This window comes from Candoia aspera, chromosome 2, assembly GCF_035149785.1.
Source record: "Candoia aspera isolate rCanAsp1 chromosome 2, rCanAsp1.hap2, whole genome shotgun sequence".
NCBI classification, from domain to species: domain Eukaryota; kingdom Metazoa; phylum Chordata; class Lepidosauria; order Squamata; family Boidae; genus Candoia; species Candoia aspera.
Genome location: NC_086154.1, coordinates 34,043,017 through 34,067,527, shown reverse-complemented (window position 1 = coordinate 34,067,527; position 24,511 = coordinate 34,043,017). Strand labels below are relative to the sequence as shown.

At 37.7% G+C, this 24,511-nt stretch overlaps 1 protein-coding gene across 1 annotated transcript in view; it reads right to left on the bottom strand.

The window, feature by feature from the left end:
- Nucleotides 1-24,511, bottom strand: part of CNTN6 (contactin 6) — a 223,333-nt gene that overhangs the window by 57,574 nt on the left and 141,248 nt on the right. Inside the window, exons 8-11 of the mRNA XM_063292836.1 lie at nt 19,821-19,867; nt 16,140-16,335; nt 15,532-15,682; nt 3,592-3,719 (exon numbers count right to left, since the gene is read on the bottom strand). Of these exons, the coding sequence (XP_063148906.1) occupies nt 3,592-3,719; nt 15,532-15,682; nt 16,140-16,335; nt 19,821-19,867 (522 nt within the window). The remainder of the gene's footprint in view (nt 1-3,591; nt 3,720-15,531; nt 15,683-16,139; nt 16,336-19,820; nt 19,868-24,511) is intronic.

Genomic DNA, 24,511 nt, shown 5'->3' with positions numbered 1-24,511 from the left:
ACAAAAGACTGAACAGCTGCAGCTATGGTCAAAAGGAGGGATAGGAGTGAGCATGGTTGTGATTGTGTGTGTCAGCCTGCACAGAACAAAATCTTCCATGTTTGCAAGGATGGAAGCCAACCCAGCAGCACTTGCTATACTGACTAAGTAGGAAAGGAGAAAGAAGGCTCATTTCAAAGGATCAGGTTGGTGGGGCTGAGTTCATAGGAAAGCCTGCCTGTCCAGACACCTACTCCAGCATTCCCAGAGCCCATAACCTTGCTCTTTAAGAAAGGCCTCATCAGCTCGAAGATAAGGCCTCCCCCTCTGCCTTCTTTGACTTTGAGTTAACTTCATCCAATGGCAGATATGAATAGAATGCTGCCACTGGAGTTTTCAGTTTCTCCTTCTTTTATCCCCCATTATTAAATTTTCCTTAAAGCACAGGTAGTAAATATTTTTATTCTTATTATTTTATTTTATGTATTTTCTAACAGCCTTGTGTGGCGCAGAGTGGTAGGCGGCAGTATTGCAACCAAAACTCTCCCCACGACCCAAATTTGATCCCAGCAGAAGCTGGATTCTTGGGTAGCCGGCTCAGGTCAACTTCCATCCTTCTGAGGTCGGTAAAATGAGTACCCAGCTTGCTGCGGAAGATGACGACCGGGGAAGGCAATGGCAAACCACCACGTTTTCTTGGTGTTTTCTGCCAAGAAAATGCCACAAAAGCTGTGTCCCCCCAAAGGGTCAGACATGACTCGGTGCTTGCACAGGGGACTTTTCACATTTCTCACCATTTATTTTCTATCCCGCCTTTATTATTTTTATAAATAACTCACGGTGGGGAACATGCCTATTACTCCTTCCTCCTCCTCTTTACCCCACAACAACCACCCTGTGAGGTGAGTTGGGCTGAGAGAGAGTGACTGGCCTGAGGTCACCCAGCTGGCTTTCATGCATAAGGCAGGACTAGAACTCTCAATCTCCTGGTTTCTAGCCCGTTGCCCTAACCACTAGCCCAAACTGGCTCTTCCCCCTCTTTTAGTAAAGTCCAGGACTGACAGGACCCCACTTTTCTCTTTGTGGGATCTGGGCTTCCAGCTCCAGGTACAAATAATCCCTGATTTCCACTCTCCTGGAAACCCAGGTAACATTTGTGACATTTGGGTATCTATTGTTTTGTCATAAAGCAAACTATTAATTATGTCATGATATTCTGATATCTGGAGGGCCTGTTATATTTGTTTTGATTTATCAGCTACTTTGGGCACATCATGGTGAATAAGTATGGATACAGATTAAAAAAAAAACCCAATAAAATTTGAACATGGCCAATTCATAGAAGCTGCTATCCTAACCCACCCCAGACTTCAACTATTTTTCTATGCCATACTCTTCCATTAAGTCAAATGCATCCTTCAGATGAATATATTTGCATAACAGGTTGAACCTGGCTTAGCAGTTACAATGGACAGAGTCACCAGGATTCAAGCTTAACTCGAGGATATCTTCACCCATTTTGGGGTTCAACTGACAGATGAAAACTAGATTTGTACAAGATGCTAGGTTGTTTGTGATTCAGCACATTATATTCTGTGAACAAAACTACCATGCTAAGCTGTAATACGGCTGATTAGTTTGACATAGCATGTAATATGAACACAGTAACTGTATTTCGTTACCCCAGTTTAGTGCATTGTGTGAGCCCAACTTTCCACAAATAATAACTAAAAAGTTCGATTAAGCAACTCAACTTATCACAACTTGATTTGAAATCTAAATTCACACAACAGCATATGTTTTAGCTGTTGAATCAGGTCACTGAGTGGCATATTCATTCTGCTAAATAGGGGCATCTTTGGATCGAAGCAATCATTCCAGTAAAAAGCTTTATGCTTATATATTTATGTTAATATGGTATAAAAATCCTATATAGTGAAAAAAGTCTTAGTGGGTGTCCAAAGTTTTTCAAATATAAGACTTTTCCGTGCCATTAATATGGTTAACAATTGGATGGAATAACTGGCTTGGCCATCATAAAGTTCTTGCTGCAATAACCATTAAGAATCCTGGGAAACTTTTTTTCCTCATGTTAACCTGATGGAAATGTGTTGATAAATCTCCCAGGTTCCATTAGTCATATTCTTTTAAATCACTTCTTATGAGACTGGTTTTAGTGGAATTGGATGTATACATACCAGTAGTGATATGTCACAAAAGAGCATCAAGTCAGTATTTTCAATGATAATTCAGGTAATTAACATGCTAAATACATATATTTCAAATAAACTGGAGGATAGCAGTGATAGAAAAAATAATTTTCAGCAAAAAGCAAACAAACATGACTTGATTGAATGTTGTTTTTCTTGCTATTTAGAATCTTTTCATAAAAAAATCTACCCATCCCTATTAATATAGGGATGGATAGAAGATGTGAATTTCTGATGCCTAGTAGCAACAGGAAACTCTCCTTTTCCCCCATCCATATTCTAAATATGCTACTAGTGTTAACATGACTTGGGTAAACGGTAAACTCCGTTCAGGTTTGGTACACAGAAAAAAAAATGATAAGCTTCAGAGTTCTCTAGTTCTAGATATCTTCTGGTTGGTGGATATCTAGAATATTAAGCAAAAGGGAATAGATCTCTCAGCCTTAAAACCAATGTAACTTGTGTTGAAGGGGGATAGACTTTAGTTCAGTGAGTAAATGAAGCCACTCTATGCCATCTGTTTTCCATTCTTGTGTGGCCTTTTAATTTAATTCTGAGATTTTCCCAAGACTAATCATGCTGCATGAATCTAGAACAATTGCCATTTAGTGGCAGAAACTGGAATTCAAAACAAAGGACAGTCATAAGTTCAAATACTGGTTCCTGGTAAGTGAAAATGGTGGCTGTTCCATGTTTCTCAACTAGCTGTAGATAAACCTCAGAACTTAGCCACATTTATAGTGGGTAAGATGGCATCAGGTGCTGCCTCAGTAACTAGGTTGTTTGGCTAAAACTGTTATATAGAATATGCCAGTGGTCCTTCACTTACTGTTGCCTGAATCTTGATCTTTTTAACAAATACGAATACATCAATGTGTGTCTCTCTGCCTGGCCCATTGAAAAATTAATTTTCCAATGAAATTATCTTCAAATAAATTACTTTTCTCACCTCAATCAGGTAAAATATCCCAGGTTATATTCTAGACAGGTATGATATATGTGCCTGAAAACCTGGAGCTTCAGGAATATACATTTGCATGAACAGTTTTAATTTCTGAGACCGAACAAGGGTTGTATAATCTCTCCATATCTTTCTACCGCTCAGAGCAAAGCAGCCATTTGCTTGACATGTTTCATTATCCAGTCTGAAACCTGGATACTAATTTTGAATTTGTTGTCTACACCTCCCTCTAAGAATGGTATCAAACCACAGGTATTGCCTGTACCTTGGCCAGGCACCCTCTGGATTGCCACAGGCATCTCAGCAGCTTTGTCCCGCTAAGAAACTAAGTTTCAAACCACGTTCACAGAGTACTATATTCTCTGACATCACAGCGTGATTAATCAAATATGCATGTGGATTTCCAATATCCATAAAATGCAAATAAAGACAAGAAAGTACCTTTCACAATCAGGTTTCCTGAATTCCTCGCAACTCCAAATTGATTCATTGCTATGCAGCTGTATACACCTGCATCAGATTTGTTAATATTATATATCTTCAGACTGTTATCTTCTAAGATAAAGATTCTGAAGGGGGAGGGAAAAAATAAACAAAACCATGCAAACCATTTATTAACATGATATTATACTGAAGACTTAACAGCAATAACTGTGATATAATGTTATTTGTAATATTTGGACATTAATCATAGTTGCTGTTGATTACAGCACACTGAGCACATTTCAGCCAAATTTTCATTTCAGGGTATCATTGATCGTTACATTAGATACAGATTAGACACAGCAGAATTTACTAATATTCCATCTTTACAACTAGTCTGCATCTTTCTCTGGTCAATTTATTCCCACAGAGGAAGAAATAAATCCACAATATGAGGTCTAAGTATGGTGTGTTTCTTCATGGAGTAAAATATGTTTTCAGTCTTAGATGGTGAGCTGTTTACAGTATGAGATGATGCAATTCTCAGCAGTCTGAAGAAAAAATATTCATCATGGAGGTGGCTGCATCAAGTCCTAACAGTCAGATAATGAAAGGAATGTAAGCTGATTATTAAAGGAAGGTTAATAAGACACATAGTTATAAATAAACAGTTTAAGGCAGTTTATTATTAGTAGTAGCAGTAGTAATAATCAGCTGAATAAGACAAACATGGATTACATCAAGGCAAGCAAAGATTTTAAAGTTATAATTTTCAATTTTCCTGAATGTGATATAACAAGATTTTTTAAAAAAAAAAAGTTGTTGAAAATGATAATAAAATTTAAGTGAGTATTGTAAAGTGATCACTATCTAGAACACAACACACCAGATATAACAATAATTGAAGAGAGAGAGAAAGAGGGAGAGAAAGAGATTTGCGGGAAAAATACCCAATTAAATTGCGAATCAAAATGATTGCAAATAGACACAACAAAGTACCTTATATTGGCATGCACACCTACAGTGGTCACTGGGCTCCGCATCAAAGGAACACCGAAAAGCCTCAAGACCCACAAGGCTACAGGTTAGGTACCCTCTGGAAATGATACATGGGACTTACAAAAGCAGTGTAAATTATAACTTGACCTTTACTGCATGATTGTAGGATCTGATAACAATATGGGCGACCTTACTATGGGCTGACCTGGAGCCCCTAGAGTCTGCTCTTCTAAAGAGACTTCAAGCCCATCATTTCTCCTAATACTAGCATCTCCTAACATAAACAATGCCATTTATTGTATCCATATATCAACTCCACCACACAGAAAAGACAACAACCTTGTTTTTGTCATCTGTCTCTTTCACCTCCAGGGTTATCAGGCAGCTTCAGTTTGTCTGCTCTGTCTAATATTCACTTCGGTATCATATAAGTAAGGAGAATATTAGTTGCCCGCACAACCCAGGGACAGTAGAATGGAGGAAAAAGAATTGGAAACCATTACAAAACAGAGAGTTCTAACCATCCAAATGGATAGATCTTGCAAAATCATCCCTATAGTTGTTGGAGCATGAGGCAGAATAGAAGGTGAAACAAAATTTTACAAGCACTAAATATTTTAGTCATATCAGCTGTGGATTTACCAAACAACCAAAAAAGGAAAAAAAAAAAGTATTTTGCTGGGCTCATATTATATTTTAAAACATTACTTAGATTATTCCTAAGTTTCTGGATGGAATTCAAATTTCCAAAGGACATCAGTCAAAGATGTGATTCTTTTTCTACTGTGTTTTTCCAATAATATTAATGCAGATATTCAGGTCTGGGAGCAGAAGTGTATTCTTCAGAACATATGTGACAAAAAGCACTATGTCATGGTTTTGTTTCAGGAGAAAACCTATACCAACATCCGGTTAGTTTGTTTGTTTTTACTAGTCATGTATCCTTACAGGGAGCCCTTGCTTAATGACCATTTGTTTATCTATGGTTCGGCAATACGACGGGGCTAAAAGGGTAACTTGCTACCCATCTTTGAAGTTACAACTGTTGCACCACTACCATGGTCAGGTGATCGCAATTTGGGTGCTTGGCAACCAGCTTTCATTTACAACCAGTTGCAGCCTCCTGCGGTCACATGATAGTGATTTGTGACCTTCCCAGCTGGCTTCCGACAAGCCGAATCAAGGGGAGCCATGTGATTCACTTAACAACCACAGTAAAAATGGTCATAAAATCAGGTCCAGTCACATGATGCCTCCCTTAATGACCACAACACTTGGAGACCAAAATTCCAGCCCCAATCGCAGTCATTAAGCGAAGACTACCTGGAGTTCTTTTGCTTATTTATGCAGAATACCAGAAATGCTGCTGTTACAAAGGCACATATACTGGCTCTATGTTCATATTAACTTTGAGTTTGTCACTTCTTCCCCCATGCTTCCCAGTTTCACAAAAAGTAGGTTTCCACTGCTGTGGATCTCTTGATGTATTTCTAGTGGTACCCTCTATATCATATTTTGCAAATGCTATTCTCCTGCTTTCCCACTATGTCCTTAATTAGGATATTTAGGGTTAGTGTACTGGTGCTGCAGAAGGAAAGGAAACCCTATGTTCTTCCAGATTGCAAGATTGCAGCTCCCATCATTTCTTACCACTGGCCATGCTGGTTAATATCACCAGGAGCCACATGCTGCCCATCCTTATGTTGGGGGTTGCATTTTCTCCTTTGTAAAAGTGGATGATTGTTTCCAAGTGTTTTCATCTACATTAATACTTGTCTGAGCTAATTCTTTTCCAACTCTCAAAAGTTGAGGCTTTCGTGACCCAGCTGCTCCCCACTGTTAGTACATTTTAATGTCACCTTTGAGCTTTACTTCTCCAAATAATGAGCCAGAAAGAGCTAATCCCCATATAGGAAAATAAAGAGTGTAATAGTCCCTTAGTTTAAAGCTCCTTTAGATCAGCTCCTGGCTGTACATGATTGTTACCTCAAGGTGAAAAGGTAGAAAGAGAAGAGAAAGAGGACCTCTTGCAACTTTGGCCTGATGACATAGATTCTTTTAAAAAAATACACACATATTTTGTGCTAGAAAAACAACAACATTGTGTTATTCCAAGTGAAAAAGAAAAAGTTCAGTTTTAAAGAATTAATTTAGGTAAGGCTCAGCTGCTATGCTATCTTTTTTATATTTCAATTTTTAACGGTTGGAAATAAATTCAAGTGATGAAAAGAAAAGAATCTGGGCAACATTTTCCTGAAGAAAGAGAAGGAATGGCAAAAAATAAACAAAATAAAAACAACACCCCCCCACCCCCCATAATTACTCTTTGTATAGAACTGCTGTGCCATCTGCAAAGTTCAAGAGCAAACTATGATTTCAGTGGAGCTAAAGATGCTGATTCGGAGTTAATTATCACTGACTTTGTTCAACCAACTGTCAAACACAAGAGAATTATCACACCTGTACTCAGTGTTTGAGGTGATCAGGTATCAAGGTAAAACAGAAACAAACAAAAAAAGGAAAATGCCTTGGGATTTGCTTAGCATGAAGGCACTTTTTTCCTCTCCTCAATTTGTTCCCACTGCTGAATTAGTAGGTTCTTTGTTGGTCTGCCTATATTCAGTTTGAACATCTGTAGCACCATCAACTGAGTTTTAAGACTTCAACAGAGATGGATTTTTTCATAAATGAGAACTGGAGACTGATTCTACATGTGATCAGCTATGCTCCCCCAAATATCTCTATAGAAGAGATTTCTACGGCATAGAAAGACACGTAAGAATGGAGAAATATTGTTATAATTGCATTGCTGCTGAAGTTTTAGAAGCAACCTTTGGTATCTACTGTGACTTTGACAAATAATTTTGATGAAATTCAAATTGGAATGAAGAAGTAAACCAGGTATTTTACATGATTATTCCTGAATGCTCTGTCCTGCTAAGAAAAGCAAAATAGGCTCCTTTGTCTTTCATTCAAACATACATACATATATCAAATTTATATGGCCACCCACCTCATGAAAAAGTAACTCTGGGTGGCATACGATAAATCTATAATACAGTTATTATCAAAAACAATTATTTTTTATATTTTATTTGATATATAAATAAATACATATAAATATAAAATAATACAAAATATTTCAAATTTTATATAAAAACAATTATTCTTCAGAAAAAAATAATTTAATTTCCTTTTCAGGAAATGAACTTAATTTAATTTCCTTTTCAGGGAACTGGTCTGAAAACTGAGTTGGATGGTAGCTAGGTAATCTTTTGGGACTAGTTACTCTGCAGATACAATCGTATGTGTACTGATTTTCATTCATATTTAGTACAGATTAAGTGAATGGGAACTTGGTACCCGCTTGTCCTATTATGGTGGATATTTCTCAGCATACAGCTGGAACAGGGTGAAGTTATGGGCAGGATTATAAAAGAAGTGAGACCTTGCCAAATAATTGATGGGAAGAGGGAACAACTCTCTACAAAGGATATGAAACCATTATCTCTAAAAATAGCAGTGAAAAATCTACCAGCCTGGCACTTTATTAGATAGTGTTATGTAATACCCCATTCTCTGGCAAAGTCTTGAACTGAACAATTTGAAGGAAGGTGAGATAAAAACGTTAATAAACCCTAAGGCATGTAATAATGTCCCTGATCTTTTGTCCCTGATCTATGTCTGAAAAACAAACTCATACAGATATTTTTTAGTCTTAAAAGAAATGGGTTATTTATTTTTTTTAAGTTAAGTCATGAAACCTTTGGAATAATCCCTCTGGTTCTAATGTTTGATTTCCAGTAACAAGGTTTTGTGCTATTCTGGCACAAATAGTGTGTGCAAGAGAAGAAGACAAGCAGAGGTCAGACACTACATAACAAAAAGAACTGTTTTCTACAAGTCAACAGTTAGTGAATGTTCTGGAACTATTATCTTGGAGCTATGTCACAGGGTGAATGAGTTGTGAAGGTTTTATCTAGCTGAGAATTCACTGAGTAACAAATCCAAGTAAAGTTTTGTTGCAGTTTATGGTGCCTCTTGTGTGAAGATTGAATATAGTTAGCACTGGACAATTATATTTTTTAACCTTTTTTTTCCCAAGCAATTATTTCAGATCAATGAAAGAAAATGTCTTTTAGAGATTCTTTCCAAACAGAAGAGAATTTCAGAGGATTTCCCATGAGTGGATCATAGTGGCTTTGCACTTACTTTGCACAAAGTAGGCAGAAAGTATATCTTTTATGTATAGACACACACACACAAACATTACACCTGATTTATACCCTATCTACTTTGCACTTTGGTAATAGTTGGATTTCTCTTTCCTTTGGAGAAATGGTCCACTCACTTTCTCTGCCTATAAATGTGATGTGGACTTTCAAAAGACCATTTCTGTAATCAGCAAAAAATGTAATACTTTTCAACAATGCTGCTAAATAGGTTTCTCTTTGCTGTTTGCTTCTAAATGAATTGGGATTTAGCTGTAAACCAAGTGTTTTCAGACTGTGGGTTAGGACCCTGCAGGATGTCTCATGCAATTTAAAGGGGCTCCTACATCTCTTAAAAACCAATCAGATTTGCACAGGCCAAGTGGGAAGACTGTTAAAACTCTGGATTTTGTTCCTTGCTTTGCTGTGCAAGCACACAGTAGGCAGTTGTGGTTCTACAAAGTATGAGAACCCTTATTATATAGAAACTGAAATTTAATCATTCAAAGTGAATATACAGGTAGTCCTCATTTAGCAACCACAATTGGGACCGGCAACTCTGTGGCTAAGTGACATGGTCACTAAGTGAAAAATAACGTGACCATAACTATGCTTAGGATTTTAGGTCAGTTTTCCTTTTTCCCCACTCCCCCACCTTTTGGAATGCCCACCCTGGTGCTGGGATAATTAACAAGAAGGGAATTAATGTTTATATTCATTGGAGAGGAAGGCACACAAGAGAGTAAGTGGGAACACAATGGAGAATACACATGAAAAGGAATGCACTGGCACTGGCTGTTTGCCTAGCTTACTCTTTTGTAATCCTTTCCTCTTCAATCTCTCTGCTCTGCAAGGATAGGGAGAAAAAAGGGGTCAGCCACAGGACAACACATACTAAATGACTAAAATGGCGAACATGTGACTAAGAGAAAGACACTGTGAAAGTTGTAAATGTGTGCCTTGGTGACACATTTTATTTTTTCAACACTGGTAATTTCAAACAGTCACTGAACAAGGCAGTTGGTAAGCAAGGTCTACCTGTAGTTCTTTCTTCCCAATCCTAATTCCAATTTGTTTTAATTATGAAAGGGTAGAACACAAGTTCATTTATCATTTTATAGAGTCATGGTACTGAAAATAAGGAATGCCTGCTCTAAGTAACAAAGAAGTATGCATACAAACACAGAGAGAATAGAGACACACATTCATAAGAATATTTCAATCATATGCCACTGTATAGTTTTTTTTTTAAAAAAGCATCTGTATCTTGATCATCGGCACATCACTAACATTAGCTGTCCAGAAAGGCATGTGAAGTTAGACCAAAAACCAATTTTCCCAAATAAATTTGTCAGTCTCCATTACATTTTCTAATTGTACCCAGGTACAAAACTTTCATTTTCTTATCTCAGTCCATCTACTCATGCCTATTCAAGACATCTCACAAAAGAGCAATTAACAACCAATTCACACAAAAGTTTTAATTACCTGATATTATTTCTACAATCAGTTGATGAACTTCCATTTGATTTACTATTAGAAGTCAAGTTGAGGAATGATACAAAAATAGCAGGTAATACTATGTATGTTGTTCTAGAGCTGCATAACTGAAGCTAATCCCAGCCTAGATTATTTGATTTAGTCCTTATTACATCCTACTGAAATCATCTTTGCATTTAAACATATAACAATATTATCCAGTTAAGTAGTACAGGTAGTCTTCGACTTACAACTGTTAGTTTAATGATAGTCTGAAATTACACCAACCTTGGAATGGGTGCTTTATGGCCTGTAAAGCACTTCTGAGCTTCGCAAATGTTGCACACCCCCGCCATAGTCATATGATTGCACTTCAGGAGCTTGGCAACCAGCTGGCCTTTACAACTGCTTGCAGTATCCCGTGGTCATATTTTGTGACTTTCTTTGCTGTATTCCAGCAAAAAATACCCATTGGGGAAACTGGATTTGCTTAATGACTATGGTGATTCACTTAATGACCCATGATTCACTTAAAAACCACCATAAAAAAGGTTGTAAAATTGGGTCTAGTCATGTGGTGACTTGACTTAGAACTGTAATGACTTACAATGGAAATTCTGGTCCCAAGTGCAGTCGTATGTCGAGGACTACCTGTACAGCAGAAAGACATCTAGTGTGTTCCATTCTGTTCTGCCCCTCCAATGAACATATAGAAATATTGCATTTTGAGGCCACATACTTGAGAAGATGATAGGACAGCAGCTTCAGGAATACCTTGGAATTCAATCTTGGCCAATTTAAAAATATGAATACTATCACATACCTAATAATATAGACTTTAATGTTATCATGGGGAAATTAATTTCATACTTAGTTCTGTTGCTCTATGTATTTTATTTGGATTTGAGTCCTAGATGACTTGTATGTTTTGTTGTGCATGGCAAGAAGCATTACTAAGTTCAGATTATCTGGGAAAATCTCACATAAGCATAATGTCATTATTATGTGTAACTCTACTGTTAGTTGTCCATGCTTACAGTGGATAGTGAATTGAAGCAGTCTCTTATGAGCCTAAATTAATGCAGTAATTAATGTACTAATTAAATGGTTTACAGATAATTTAAATGGATGTTTGTGACCTTCTGCCTAGGATAAATTACACCTAATCCATCTTTACTTTCTGTTAATGCCTTCTGTCCTATATACAGAACAGCAGGTATACAACAGAAGAAAAATGAACAGACAACTCTCTTGTTGGATCAAGAATGTTATTATTTGCAATGCAGCAACTTTATTTACAGTACATATAAGAAGTGCTGGGAGTACATGAAGGAAATTTAGGTAAGAACACATTTGGAATACTTTGTAAAATTGTAGTTATTACATTTTAAAAAAGGAGATTGTAGAAATGGAAAACATGCAAAAAGGGAACTAGGAATGATGAAAGTTTTTAAACATTTTAGAATAAATAGAAGATATATAAAATCCTGCAAGACATGGAAGATATAGATTTTGTCTGTTTCTCACAATATTAAAACATTAAAGCTAAGTGCAGGGAGATAGAAGACTGATAAACGGAAGTACCTCTTTACACAATTATAATTAATGTGATGATGGTCAACAATTTATTTAATATCTTGATAAATGCTGTGAGAGTGAGAATCAAATCCATCTCCTTGAAGAGTTCATTTCATAACCTGAGCTTTCCCATGCAACCTACTTCAAGCTTTCCCATGGACTTCTGGAACCCTGGACATCTTCAGAAGGGTCTCTTCTACTGATCGATATAACCAGGCAGGTTCATAGCAAGAGTGGTAATCAGGCCTAAGCTACTTAAAGCTTTAAATATCAAGATCAGTGCTTTAAATTGTACATACTAGACAACTTATACCCATTGCAGATCTTTCAGTACAAGTATTGTATGATCCCTGCATCTTTTCAAGGCAGCCCACATAAAGTGCATTGCATTGTAACCAAGCCTGGATAACTGTCGTAAGGGCTTTACAGTGTCACCCTCCATTGATTCCCCATTCACCATCAAAGTGATCTGAGGACATGTTTTTCTGTTCTACTTTCAAACTACACTTTTCCATGTTGTGTCACCTCGAGTGCTCCTATTGATTTTGGAAAGCACAGGTTTTGTAAACTAACTCCAGCAGTTCATTGGCTACTTTACACAGGCAGGAACACTCATTCAGTTGAGTCAATGCTTACCATAGTCCCTAATACCATTTAGAGTTATCACAAATATTATAAAAAAACATCAGAGTTATAAGACCTGTGTTTAAGAAGAAGATTGCTGGTTCACAACACAGCAGACCCAGCTTGGTCAGCCTTCTGCTTCCTCAGTGACTTTAGGCCAATGTCTTTCTATCAGCTCATCCAACTTCAAAGAATAATTGTTCATGGGAAAAATTAAAGGAGTGCTATGTATGCCACCCTGAGCACCTGAAGGAAAGACGGGATATAAACCTAACAAACAGGGCAATAGTTAAAATTATTAATTCACATTGTGTTGTTTACAGGGATTTGTACCTAAAGTTGCTGTTTTGCTACTGGGTAAACCCCAATTTTAAATTATTTTTACAATCTTGAGAAGTGAAAATAGAACTGTAGCAGAACTACAGTGACAGTGCCTATTAGTACAAGACAGTGTTAAATTTCAGCTGGCCAGAGAGGCAGTTAGAAAAAGAAAATGATTCTGCTGAATAGGCTAAAAATTTGCATACATCTCATATCTCAGGACATGATGCAATATGTGATGCCTTGAAGCATGAAGGGAAATCTATGGCTTTGATTTCTGTCATTTCACTTTTTAATCAGAAATAAAGTTGCAGTATTTAATTAAAGTTAGATGATGAAGAATCAATCCCATTGGTCCACTAGTAAGTTACTGTATATTAGTTAATACTAGCATGACATCAAGAGAAGAGATCAATTTGCATTAATTTCGTCTTGACCCTGAAATTTCCAGGGTAACTTGAAGAGTCCTGATTCTAAGCCCAAAGTCCATTTAAATCTATTTTTTTAAAAAAAATCTGGAAATGGAGGAGACATTTCTGCTGAGATGAGAATAGAGTAAGAAGGTCTACTGCTACAAATGTACATGCTACTAGATAAAAAAGGATCAAAAGAGAAAAAGGAATCTCAATAACTCTTTTTTTCTTTTTGCAGATAAGAAAATTGAAAAGAACAACTTAGTTTTAAAAATCCAGTTGTATATTCAGGCACCTCTCTATACCATTTCTTCTCTGTCAAAACTGAAAGCACAATATAGTATGGAAGAAAGCAACATGAAAAAGCCAACCATGCTCTAACAGCAGCAAAAAAAGAGTAACCCTTAGGAGATGGAAAAATACTGTAACTGCAGATATAAAGTTACTGGATTTCAGAGATATGAGATTTAGCCATTTTTGAGAAAATTATATATTCTGCTAATCAGAAATGGCACTTTATCCTTCCCTTTGGAGAAAGTTCTTGGGGAACATTGAAAGCTTCATTTCCCCCTTACAAAATCAGGCAGACTTGGCAGATAGTTGTAATTTCAATTTTTTTAAATGTGTTTACTTGTTGTATGATTTTTTTTCTTTCTTTCTTTTTTGTGGGTGTTCATTTTTATTTTATGTATGACTGTTTCAAAATGAATTAATAAAAACAATTTTACATTTTAAAAAATCCTGGCTCCCAAGCCAAAAAAAAAAAAAAAAAATGGAGAAAGCCAACAAAATGGAAATGAGGAGATTAAGTGTTTATCATCTATCCAATAGCCTTTAGTTGTATTTATAAAGCGTACTAAACTATGTGAAGCCTTTCTGTTATTTTGGTCACATTTGTAATTTTGACTTTACTGCCATTTTAAATATTTCCTGAGATTTTGTAGTGCAACAGTATAAAGTACAATGGCAAAAACAAGCATTGGGTAGCACCATCCATAGAGAAGTGAAAATTCAACTCTGTTTTCCCATGAGTTTTACCTCAGTACATTTTACATTAAGGTTTCTTTTTCTCCAAGGCCAATTAATCATTTGTTATTATGCATAACCATTTGTTTATTCTCTCAACTTTTTCATGATACAAAATCCCAGCATGGTGGGCCTATCAATCAGGCATCTTCTTATGTTAATGAGAACCCAAACTGAATGTTTATTTTAAATTTAAAGATTCCACCCCCTATTTTCATCTTTGTCAGGGCAGGACCAAATACTTGCTGCCAAGGAATGGCAGCAATTGACACCATCTTCTATTCCCCTCAAGCTGACATGCATAACACCCAAGACTTGGTGAAAAACAAAACAAAGCAAAAGTTAACCCAGCAAATGCTTTGCCTCACTCAAGTGGTTTAAACAGGAATGAGACACATCAGTTAACTATCAATCTGTTGTCCTAGCCCGGCACTTAAAATCTATTCTTCCTTATTTGGAATCAAATCACTTCTGTACCCAAATTGCTTCATGGGCCCTTTCCTTATTCTTCTACTTTATAGCCCTCACAGTAGTGAAGCAATCAAATGAAATAATTATATCATTATAAAGCAAGTGAGGAAATAGTATCCTGTCCTGAGGAATGTGGAGCAAATGGGTAGTACTGGTGAATTACTTAAAGGCAGGCTAAGGCCACAATTAGAGGCACATTTTATTTCAATGGATTTACATTCTTCTGGATTTAACCCAGATGCATAGTCTTGGATTATTCATATATATCTTCAGAATATCTGTAATCCTGATATCCCCAGTGAACCTGTTGCCTTTCTGTTCAGACTGAACAAATAAAGCAGCTTCTGGAGAACAAAGTGAAGATTTTCCCAGTCTGCAGAACAGGCAGAACACACAACAGATTTTTTTTTCCCTTTGCTTAGAGGAACAGGCAGTGCTAGAGAAACATAGACTGATGTAAAGACTAAGAGATTCTGGTCCATTTTATCAAGATTTTGAAGGCATTTAGCACATTCTCACATTTGATCTATTATGATGCTATGAAGTCTCTTTTGTACTTCCCAAAATATCCTTCCCTCTGTTGCCAGAGGTTGCCAGATGGGTTCTTTGACACTAAATTTGATTTAGGCTTTTGGTTTGATTTAGGCATAGGAACACTATGGCCCTACTTTTGAAACAGATATGTATATCAGCTGTTTGAAGACAACAGAATTTTAAAATCTCATGTCTGGAACAATCTCCTTCTGTTTGGGCCCTGTCAAGATTTGACATGTAAAGGTTGCAAAACTGCTCACATAAAAAGTAAAATATATAGGCATACCTATATATAGGCATACCTTTTACCTTGCTGTAGAGTTTCAGTGCCTTTTTTCCAACTAATAACAGCCCTGGGAGAGGCATTTGGTTTGCATCCAATGGTTACTTCACCTCCCACATGGACAACTGAAGTTTTTTTCATGGGATGTTTAGAAAAATCAGGAGCTGAAGCTATAAATAAGTAAAAAAAACAACAACAACAACTTTGGAGCTGAGGAGCAAAGCCTGAAGTATGGTCCCATCAAAAGCTAAAGAGAATCCATCTTAACTGCATTAAATCAATACATTTGCAACAACGTGTACATTTCTATAGTTTACACCACATAGGGATGTAGCCCTCACAAACCATCCAAAGATAAGATGCAGTCCTTGACCCCCAAAAGTTACTCATATGTGCTCTATAAACATGTTTTGACACTTCTTAGAAATGGATGGGGCTGCAATCCTACACACATTAACCCTCTAAATTCAGTTAGATTTATTTTTGAATAGGGCAGTACATAATACTTTCTTTTTTCCTTAAGTTATGCATACATTCTTTAAGATTGTCTTCCTAATCAACTTTTAAGAAATTTTACTTGTTTTAAATCTCTGTTGTCCAATTTATTTTTTTCAGCCTTAAACTTACCCATGACTCTTAACTCAGCATTGGAATAAATGGAGTCATATCTGTTTTCTGCAGCACACTGGTAGAGATCGGAATCTGAAATGTTCAGCATACTTATAGTAAAAGTGCCATTTTCAATTTGAATTCTTTCCTTCAAAATAAGAAAGAAACAGTACATAAGCAAATAACTCCAATGTCTGCATTGTTGTTGACAGAGCTTTTATTATATAACATTTGGGGACTGTTGTTAGCAGCCCAGAGTTTGTATGTAAGATGGGCAGCCATATAAATAAATATGGGGGAGATGGGCGGTGATGGAAATTTGAAATATAAATAAATAAATAAATTAAATGAATACATGTTTAAAATGGGAAGAGAAGAAATGAACTCTGCTTGAATGGGAAGGAAGCTGCATTTCAAATTCCCCAACCTCTTGTGAGATACTTTCATAATTTTACATAAATAAATAGTAATTCCTTGTTCTATATTTTCCCCACAAACATTGCTTTTAAACAAATGTAATACCTTCTAGGCAAGATAATATAATGCTTTTAGATTTTATGATTTTATGATTTATAATTTTGCACAGTCTTCGGTGGCATAAATGGAATAAGCAAATCTGAAATGCATGTATTATCATACAATAGGCAAATTAATTCACATGCCACATTTATATCCAACGCATAGATAGGGCAATGGGATTATGCTCCATGAGACTTCTGTATGGAGCATAACCCCATTGCCCAAGCTTAGAAGTCTTTATATATGTAGAAACAACATGCCATCACACGGGGTTCCTAATAATGGGCATTCAGCACATACAGATGAATGTCTTATAGACATCTATTTCAAATGCTTTACTGAATGTTGTTGTTTATTCGTTTAGTCGCTTCCGACTCTTCGTGACTTCATGGACCAGCCCACGCCAGAGCTTCCTGTCGGTCGTCAACACCCCCAGTTCCCCCAGGGACGAGTCCGTCACCTCTAGAATATCATCCATCCATCTTGCCCTTGGTCGGCCCCTCTTCCTTTTGCCTTCCACTCTCCCCAGCATCAGCATCTTCTCCAGGGTGTCCTGTCTTCTCATTATGTGGCCAAAGTATTTCAGTTTTGCCTTTAATATCATTCCCTCAAGTGAGCAGTCTGGCTTGATTTCCTGGAGGATGGACTGGTTTGATCTTCTTGCAGTCCAAGGCACTCTCAGAATTTTCCTCCAACACCACAGTTCAAAAGCATCGATCTTCCTTCTCTCAGCCTTCCTTATGGTCCAGCTCTCGCAGCCATATGTTACTACGGGGAACACCATTGCTTTAACTATACGGACCTTTGTTGTCAGTGTGATGTCTCTGCTCTTAACTATTTTATCGAGATTTGTCATTGCTCTTCTCCCAAGGATTAAGCGTCTTCTGATTTCCTGACTGCAGTCAGCATCTGCAGTAATCTTTGCACCTAGAAATACAAAGTCTTTCACTGCTTCTACATTTTCTCCCTCTATTTGCCAGTTATCAATCAAGCTGGTTGCCATAATCTTGGTTTTTTTGAGGTTTAGCTGCAAACCAGCTTTTGCACTTTCTTCTTTCACCTTCATCATAAGGTTCCTCAGTTCCTCTTCGCTTTCAGCCATCAAAGTGGTATCATCTGCATATCTGAGATTGTTAATGTTTCTTCCAGAGATTTTAACTCCAGCCTTGGATTCCTCAAGCCCAGCTTGTCGCATGATGTGTTCTGCATACAAGTTGAATAGGTAGGGTGAGAGTATACAGCCCTGCCGTACTCCTTTCCCAATCCTAAACCAGTCAGTTGTTCCGTGGTCTGTTCTTACTGTTGCTACTTGGTCGTTATACAGATTCTTCAGGAGGCAGACAAGATGACTTGGTATCCCCATACCGCTAAGAACTTGCCACAAGTACTGAATAGCCAGTAGGAATTGTTGGCTAAAGGTGAAAGAGAGACCTAGCAACTTCTCCCTATTAATATTCTTCACCTATCCCTTCCCATTCAATGAATGAGACTAGATTTCATGTGCAAGATCTCTTGGTGATCATTATATGTGTTCTAATTCTGGGTGTATGAATTATGAGTAAATGTATAATTATTTAAGACAAAATCAACTGCATGAAATCATCATATGCTTTCTGAAGATAGTAGTATCATCAAGGCATTTTTTAAAAATAATTTGCTTAGTACTCCAGATGTCCTTTAGAGAATTATCCCCTTAGAACTGACCCATTCCAATTCTGCTTAGCTTAACATTTAGATGAGAACACTCCCTCAGGTTGCATGGCTGCTACAGAAAAAACTAATTAACATCGCTCTAGTAGTTTTTACTGTTAGAGAACAGGCTATTTACTAAATATCTTCTCCATGCTTTATTCTACCTCCAAGCTTAGAATGTCCTTAGAATGAATTCACCTCTCTCTGTCTCTCTTACACATAGACACATCAAAACATTTAATTCTGGTGTTTAATGTCATATGAAACTCAACCTCCCAGTCTTTGTCAGTTGATTTTTTTTTCAGCTAAATAAGCAATTTGGTGAATAAACATGCACAGATAAAAACAACAGGCCAATGAACAAGTTCAGGATGATCTGAACTGACAAAAGTAGATACATAATAAATCTATAATAAATATTTTATTATACCGTTACTGATAATTGATACCTGAGGGACTGTCTCATCCCCATGACATCAACCCATCCCACACATTAATGCAGAGAGGGCATCTTATGGACCCCATTTGTGAAAGAATTTTGGCTGGCGGAGTCCAGAAAATGGGCCTTCTGTGCTGTGGCACCTGCCCTCTGGAACATCCTGCCACCGGAGGTCAGGCAAGCTCCATCCCTCCTGACCTTTCAGAAGTCCCTGGAGACCAGAGTCTGCCACTGTGCATGGGATGGGGAGTGGGGGAGTCATTCTTGGGGATGGCTGTCACCTTAGAGTGCTCCCCTCATATTTACAATCTTCATAGCCATCTGGATTTTTATTTTTTAAAATTTATATTGCATCATATTGTATTTTAAACTTTATTATGATTATTGTTTTTAATGCTTAATTGATTAATTTATTGTAAACTGCTCAGAGTCCCTCTTTGGGGGGAGATGGGTGGTAGTACAAATTTGAGAAATAAATAAATAAATAGATCTTTAAGCTGCAGGAAAAGATGATAAGGGATTGATCACACATTCATATAATTCTAAAACTTGGGATCACCAAGCAAACTGATCATCAAACAAACTGATTTGTTATAGATTCAAGAGTATATTCCTCTTCAGACACTTAACTTTAGGCTTCAAAATATGGATTAGGCACTGCATAACCCCACCCCCAATATAAATAACTATCAGACATAGTTATTTATCAGGAATCCATGCATTGAGTAGAATAGAGGTGAAGTTTCTATATAGTGCAGAACTCCATGCTTTCAGGAATTCTGGATAGCATAGAAGCCTCTGTAGGACAATGTAGATTAAAGGCCTTCTTCGTGCAGAAATTCATATTTATCATGAAGATACTTACAGGAGAAGCTGTCTTGGTTGTGCTACAATGGAGATGCACTACTTGATCCTTACTTTGCATAATTATTAGTGCATAATTACAAGTGCATAATTATATTAGAAGGCATATAACCACAAATATAATAAGTGCTGATGGTTTAAAAAGCTTTGCAAACCCTGATGGTCTTTTTTGCTACTTAGCTCACCACCAAGCATTGTACATTCTCAATGCTTTTGTTCCATTCTGGAAGAGCTGTAGCAACAAAGAGAAAGTTATTGTAACTATTTTTAGTGTATGTTGTGTTAATGTTTCCTACTACAGATTAAGGTTGCTATGGTAACTAATCATTTTGGCTGGGTGAAGAGGTTGAATTTAATTGTCTCCTTTTCACGTGTTAATGGTTGCATCACCTGGGGGGGAGGAACCTGCCCAGACTTGTTTGTTTCCCTTCTGTGCAGACATGTAGAGAGTCAAGCTGCTCTCACTGAGAGCCAACAGGTTATGTACCCAGTAAACAGCCCAGTAACCCAGTAAAACCCAGAGAGAATAGAGAGATCAGCTCCACACCTCATGCACAATTTAAAGGCAGGTAGCAAAGACCTGTGAAGATTTTCTTTGGAGCCACCTGGAGATTTTCCAGCAACTGCCGGTCTACAGGACAAAGAAGCTAGCTGAGGTGACTTGCAAAAGAAGGAAGAAGCCATGGCTACCTCCCAGCCCTCAGCGATGCCTCTGGAGCGCCTATCAGAAACCAACTATTTGAATTGGGCCCTGAAGATGGAGATGTATCTTCACAGAGAGAATCTTTGGCTGCCAATTGGTGAGCAAACCCCCCAAAATCCCAGTGCTGAATGGCTGAGACAGGATGAGCAGGCTAGAGCCACCATTATCTTGGGAGTTGAGGACAATCAGCTAGTCCACGTGCGAGGCATGCAGTCTGCAAAGCAACTTTGGGACGCTTTGAGAGACTTATATGTAAAGGCAACAGCAGGGAGTAAAGCTACCCTGATGAAAAAGCTGTACAAAGCCTACCTTGCAGGAGGAGATAGCCTTCCTGAGCACCTGCATCATATTCAGCAGCTGTTTGATGAGTTGCAGGAGAGAGGAATGGAATTTACACCTCTCACAAAATCATATATCCTCCTGTCCTCACTAAATGAAACATGGGACACACTGATTTGTACCCTGGAGGCTATGCCTGAAGCAGACCTCACCCCATCGCATGTTACACAGCGCTTACTCGCTGAATGGGAGAAGAGAGAGGAAAGATCCCCCCCCCATCTCTTCTGGAAAGCTGCAATACCAGAAAACAAGGGAAAAGAAGGGAAAGGAAGCTGAGGCCATAGCGCTAGCCAGCCAGCGATGCTTCACTTGTGGTTCAGCTGGACATTTGCAGAAAGACTGCGCCTTGAGACCCAAGAGTAGAAAGACAGAGAAGAAGAACACAAGGACAACACAGAAGAAGGCTCTTCAGACAACCCAAATTGCACAGGTTGCTGAGAAGGGTAATTCTGATGTATGGGTGTTAGATTCTGGGGCCAACTGTCATTTATGTAATTGTAAAAGCTCTTTTGTGTCACTGTCTAAAACTGAAAGACAAAGTGTATCTTTGGCTGATGGGTCTGTGACCAAAATTATGGGACAAGGTGACTTGTATTTATCCTGCTTAGGAGAAACTGTAAAAGGTGTGTTGTATGTGCCAAATTTACAATCAAACGTTTTATCTGTGGCACAATTGGCTGCAACAGGGTATGTCATAACATTTAAGAAAAATGGTTGTGAGATACGTAAAAATGGAAAATTGTGTGCTACTGGTATGTTAAAAGACTCCTTGTACATTGTGCAAAATGCAAGGAAGCCAAGCTGCAAGGCTGCAGTTGGCAACACACCATATCATGACCAATGTGTACACCTGATGCACAGGAGATTTGGTCATGCTAATTTCAAGTAAATAGCACAAATGCCACAGCTGTGTGCTGACCTAAAGATAAAACCCTGTGATAAATACTTAGACTGTGTAGTTTGCAAAGAATGCAAAACACTAAAAGCTCCTGTGAGGAAGCACAGTGACAGAGTTACAACTAGACCTTTGGAAATTGTACACTCTGACATTATTGGTCCTTTTGCTCCAAGTCTTGGACAAGCAAGGTATGCAATGACCATCATTGATGATTTCTCAAGATACACATTTATCTACATCTTAAAACATAAAGATGAGGCATTTGAGAAATTTAAAAGTTTTGTGTCATGGGCAAATGGAAAATTCCCTAGGCCTGTATCTGCACTCCAATGTGACAGAGGAGGAGAATACCTTTCTCACAAATTTAAAAGGTTCCTAGTGAAAAAAGGGATAGAACAAATTCTTTCTAACCCTTACACCCCTCAGCAAACTGGTGTTGCTGAAAGAAAGGGCAGAACCTTGCAAAATGGAATGTTATGCATGCTTAAAGATTCACATTTATCTTTTAAGTATTGGGGAGAGGCCATATCTACTGCCTGTTATGTACAAAACAGATTGTATAACTCTGTGATTCAGGACACTCCATTCCATTTGTGTTATGGTGTGAAACCAAAGGTAAACCATCTTAGAGTGTTTGGTAGCACTGCATGGGTTCACATTCCAAAACAGCAGAGAAGGAAAGGAGGCCCCACAACAAAGAAAGCCATCTTTGTTGGCTATGAACAAAGCCAAAGGAGCTATAGGTTCATAATGGGAGATAAATTGATAATTAGCAAAAGCGCTTCTTTTGCTGAACAAAACTGGGGGAGATTAAACTCTAGCTCTCCAGTTGATCTGACCACCACAAGAGAACAGCAAGGACTTGCTGATGGTGATCTTTTGCCTGATGAAGACATTAAACCAGAAAAGCAAACTGAAGATCTGATGAGACAGATGCTTCTCAGGAAAGTGATAGGAGTCAAAATTTAAGCCCTGTATTACCTCGCAGATCTCAGAGGAGTAATAAAGGCGTTCCTCCATCACGTTTTCAGGCTGAAACAGTAAAGGCTTTTCACATATTCACAGAACCTGAGTCCTTAGAGCAAGTGAATGCTTTACCACCTGAGATTGCACAAAAGTGGCATTCTGCCATGCAACAGGAATTAGCATCCTTGAAAGAAAATAAAACATGGAAACTGGCAAATCTACTTCCCAATGAACGCTGTCTAGGTTGTAGGTGGGTTTTCAAACTGAAAAGGGATGCTGATGGCAAAATCCAAAAATATAAAGCAAGGTTAGTTGCAAAAGGGTTCACTCAAAGGAAAGATTTAGTCTTTGACAAGACTTTTGCACCAGTTACTAAAGGTGAATCAATTAGATTACTGTTAAAAGTTGCTGCACTGAAAGGAATGTCAGTTCACCACTATGACATTCAGACTGCATTTCTCTATGGTGATTTAGACCACAAATTATACATGCAGCAACCCCCTGTCTATGAAAAAGGGGAGAATCTAGTCTGTGAGCTGCAGAAGTCAATCTATGGGTTAAAACAAGCTGCTAGATCCTAGAACCAAAAATTAGATGAAAAACTGCAGAATTTTGGTTTTGAAAAAGGAAAAGCAGATCCATTAGTATATATGAAGAAGGACAAACAAGGCTGTATGTATCTGTGCATTTATGTTGATGATTTGCTGCTGTTCACATCAACAGAAAAACAAAGGCTTGATTTTGAAGCCTGCATGAAAAGCCATTTCACATTAAAAGGCCTTGGAAATATAACAAATAACCTAGGTTTGGAAAAACACAGGAAGAAGGATGGTAGCTTTCTGTTAAACCAAAGGGGAGTGTCATGAGTGAGGATGGCGAGCAGGGGGCTCCCATCCAGGCTGTAAAGTGCATGCATAGTACTGAGGAATTAGGTGGCCATTCAAAGAGACACAGATCAGGCCTGCCTTAGTCTTTGGGGTTTATATGTCTGGGTTTTCCCACGCTTCTTCAGTTTGTTAGGATTCTCTGTTATGTAGCAGTAATAAAACACTAGAGACCTATTCCTTGTCTCAGCGTGGTTCCTGGCTGCTAGGACAGGGAGATAATGTTAAAATAATGTGAATGGAAAGACATACAGAGTTGTCAAAGAAGATTGGTTGCCATCTTAATCTGTAGTATAAAAAGGGGTGTGTTAATGTTTCCTACTACAGATTAAGGTTGCTATGGTAACTAATCATTTTGGCTGGGTGAAGAGGTTGAATTTAATTGTCTCCTTTTCATGTGTTAATGGTTGGATCACCTGGGGGGGAGGAACCTGCCCAGACTTGTTTCTCTTTCTGTTTCTCTTCTGTGCAGACATGTAGAGAGTCAAGCTGCTCTCACTGAGAGCCAAGACTTTTAAATATGTTTTGCTTTCGTTTTGCTTTCTGTAAATAAAAAAATATTTTTATAGAAATGCCTGGTGTGTGTGACTTTTCTGATCTCTCCTGGGCCAAAGGCTTTCCCAGCAATCTGCCAACATGTCCCAAAGTTTTAGCAATGTAACCAATCAAAAACATAAATTGACATTAAAATCTAATAAAAAAGCCATGGCCACATACATTTTAAGGAGGCAATTGGTAATGAAAGTCCACAATTAGAATATAAAAATAGATTCCCCCCCCCCCCTGTGTCTCTTCTAACAATTCTGTCCTTTTTGCAATCTAGTGCATCTATTTCACCCATTATTCCAGCTCTGATCCATTCATCCTAGTCTGAACTATTGAACGCTGGAATTTTGCAAGTGTTCACACATTATGCCAATCAAATTATGTATTTCTTCCTTTTGGTTTAGTGTATTGCATAAACTCAGCTATTGTTTATGTTTTCACATCTTCTGTGTACCTAGTCAGTTGCAGTATATTCAATAAATCATTAATAAACAAACTATGATTTGAAGTGAAATGAGAATCCAGCCATGATATATAATG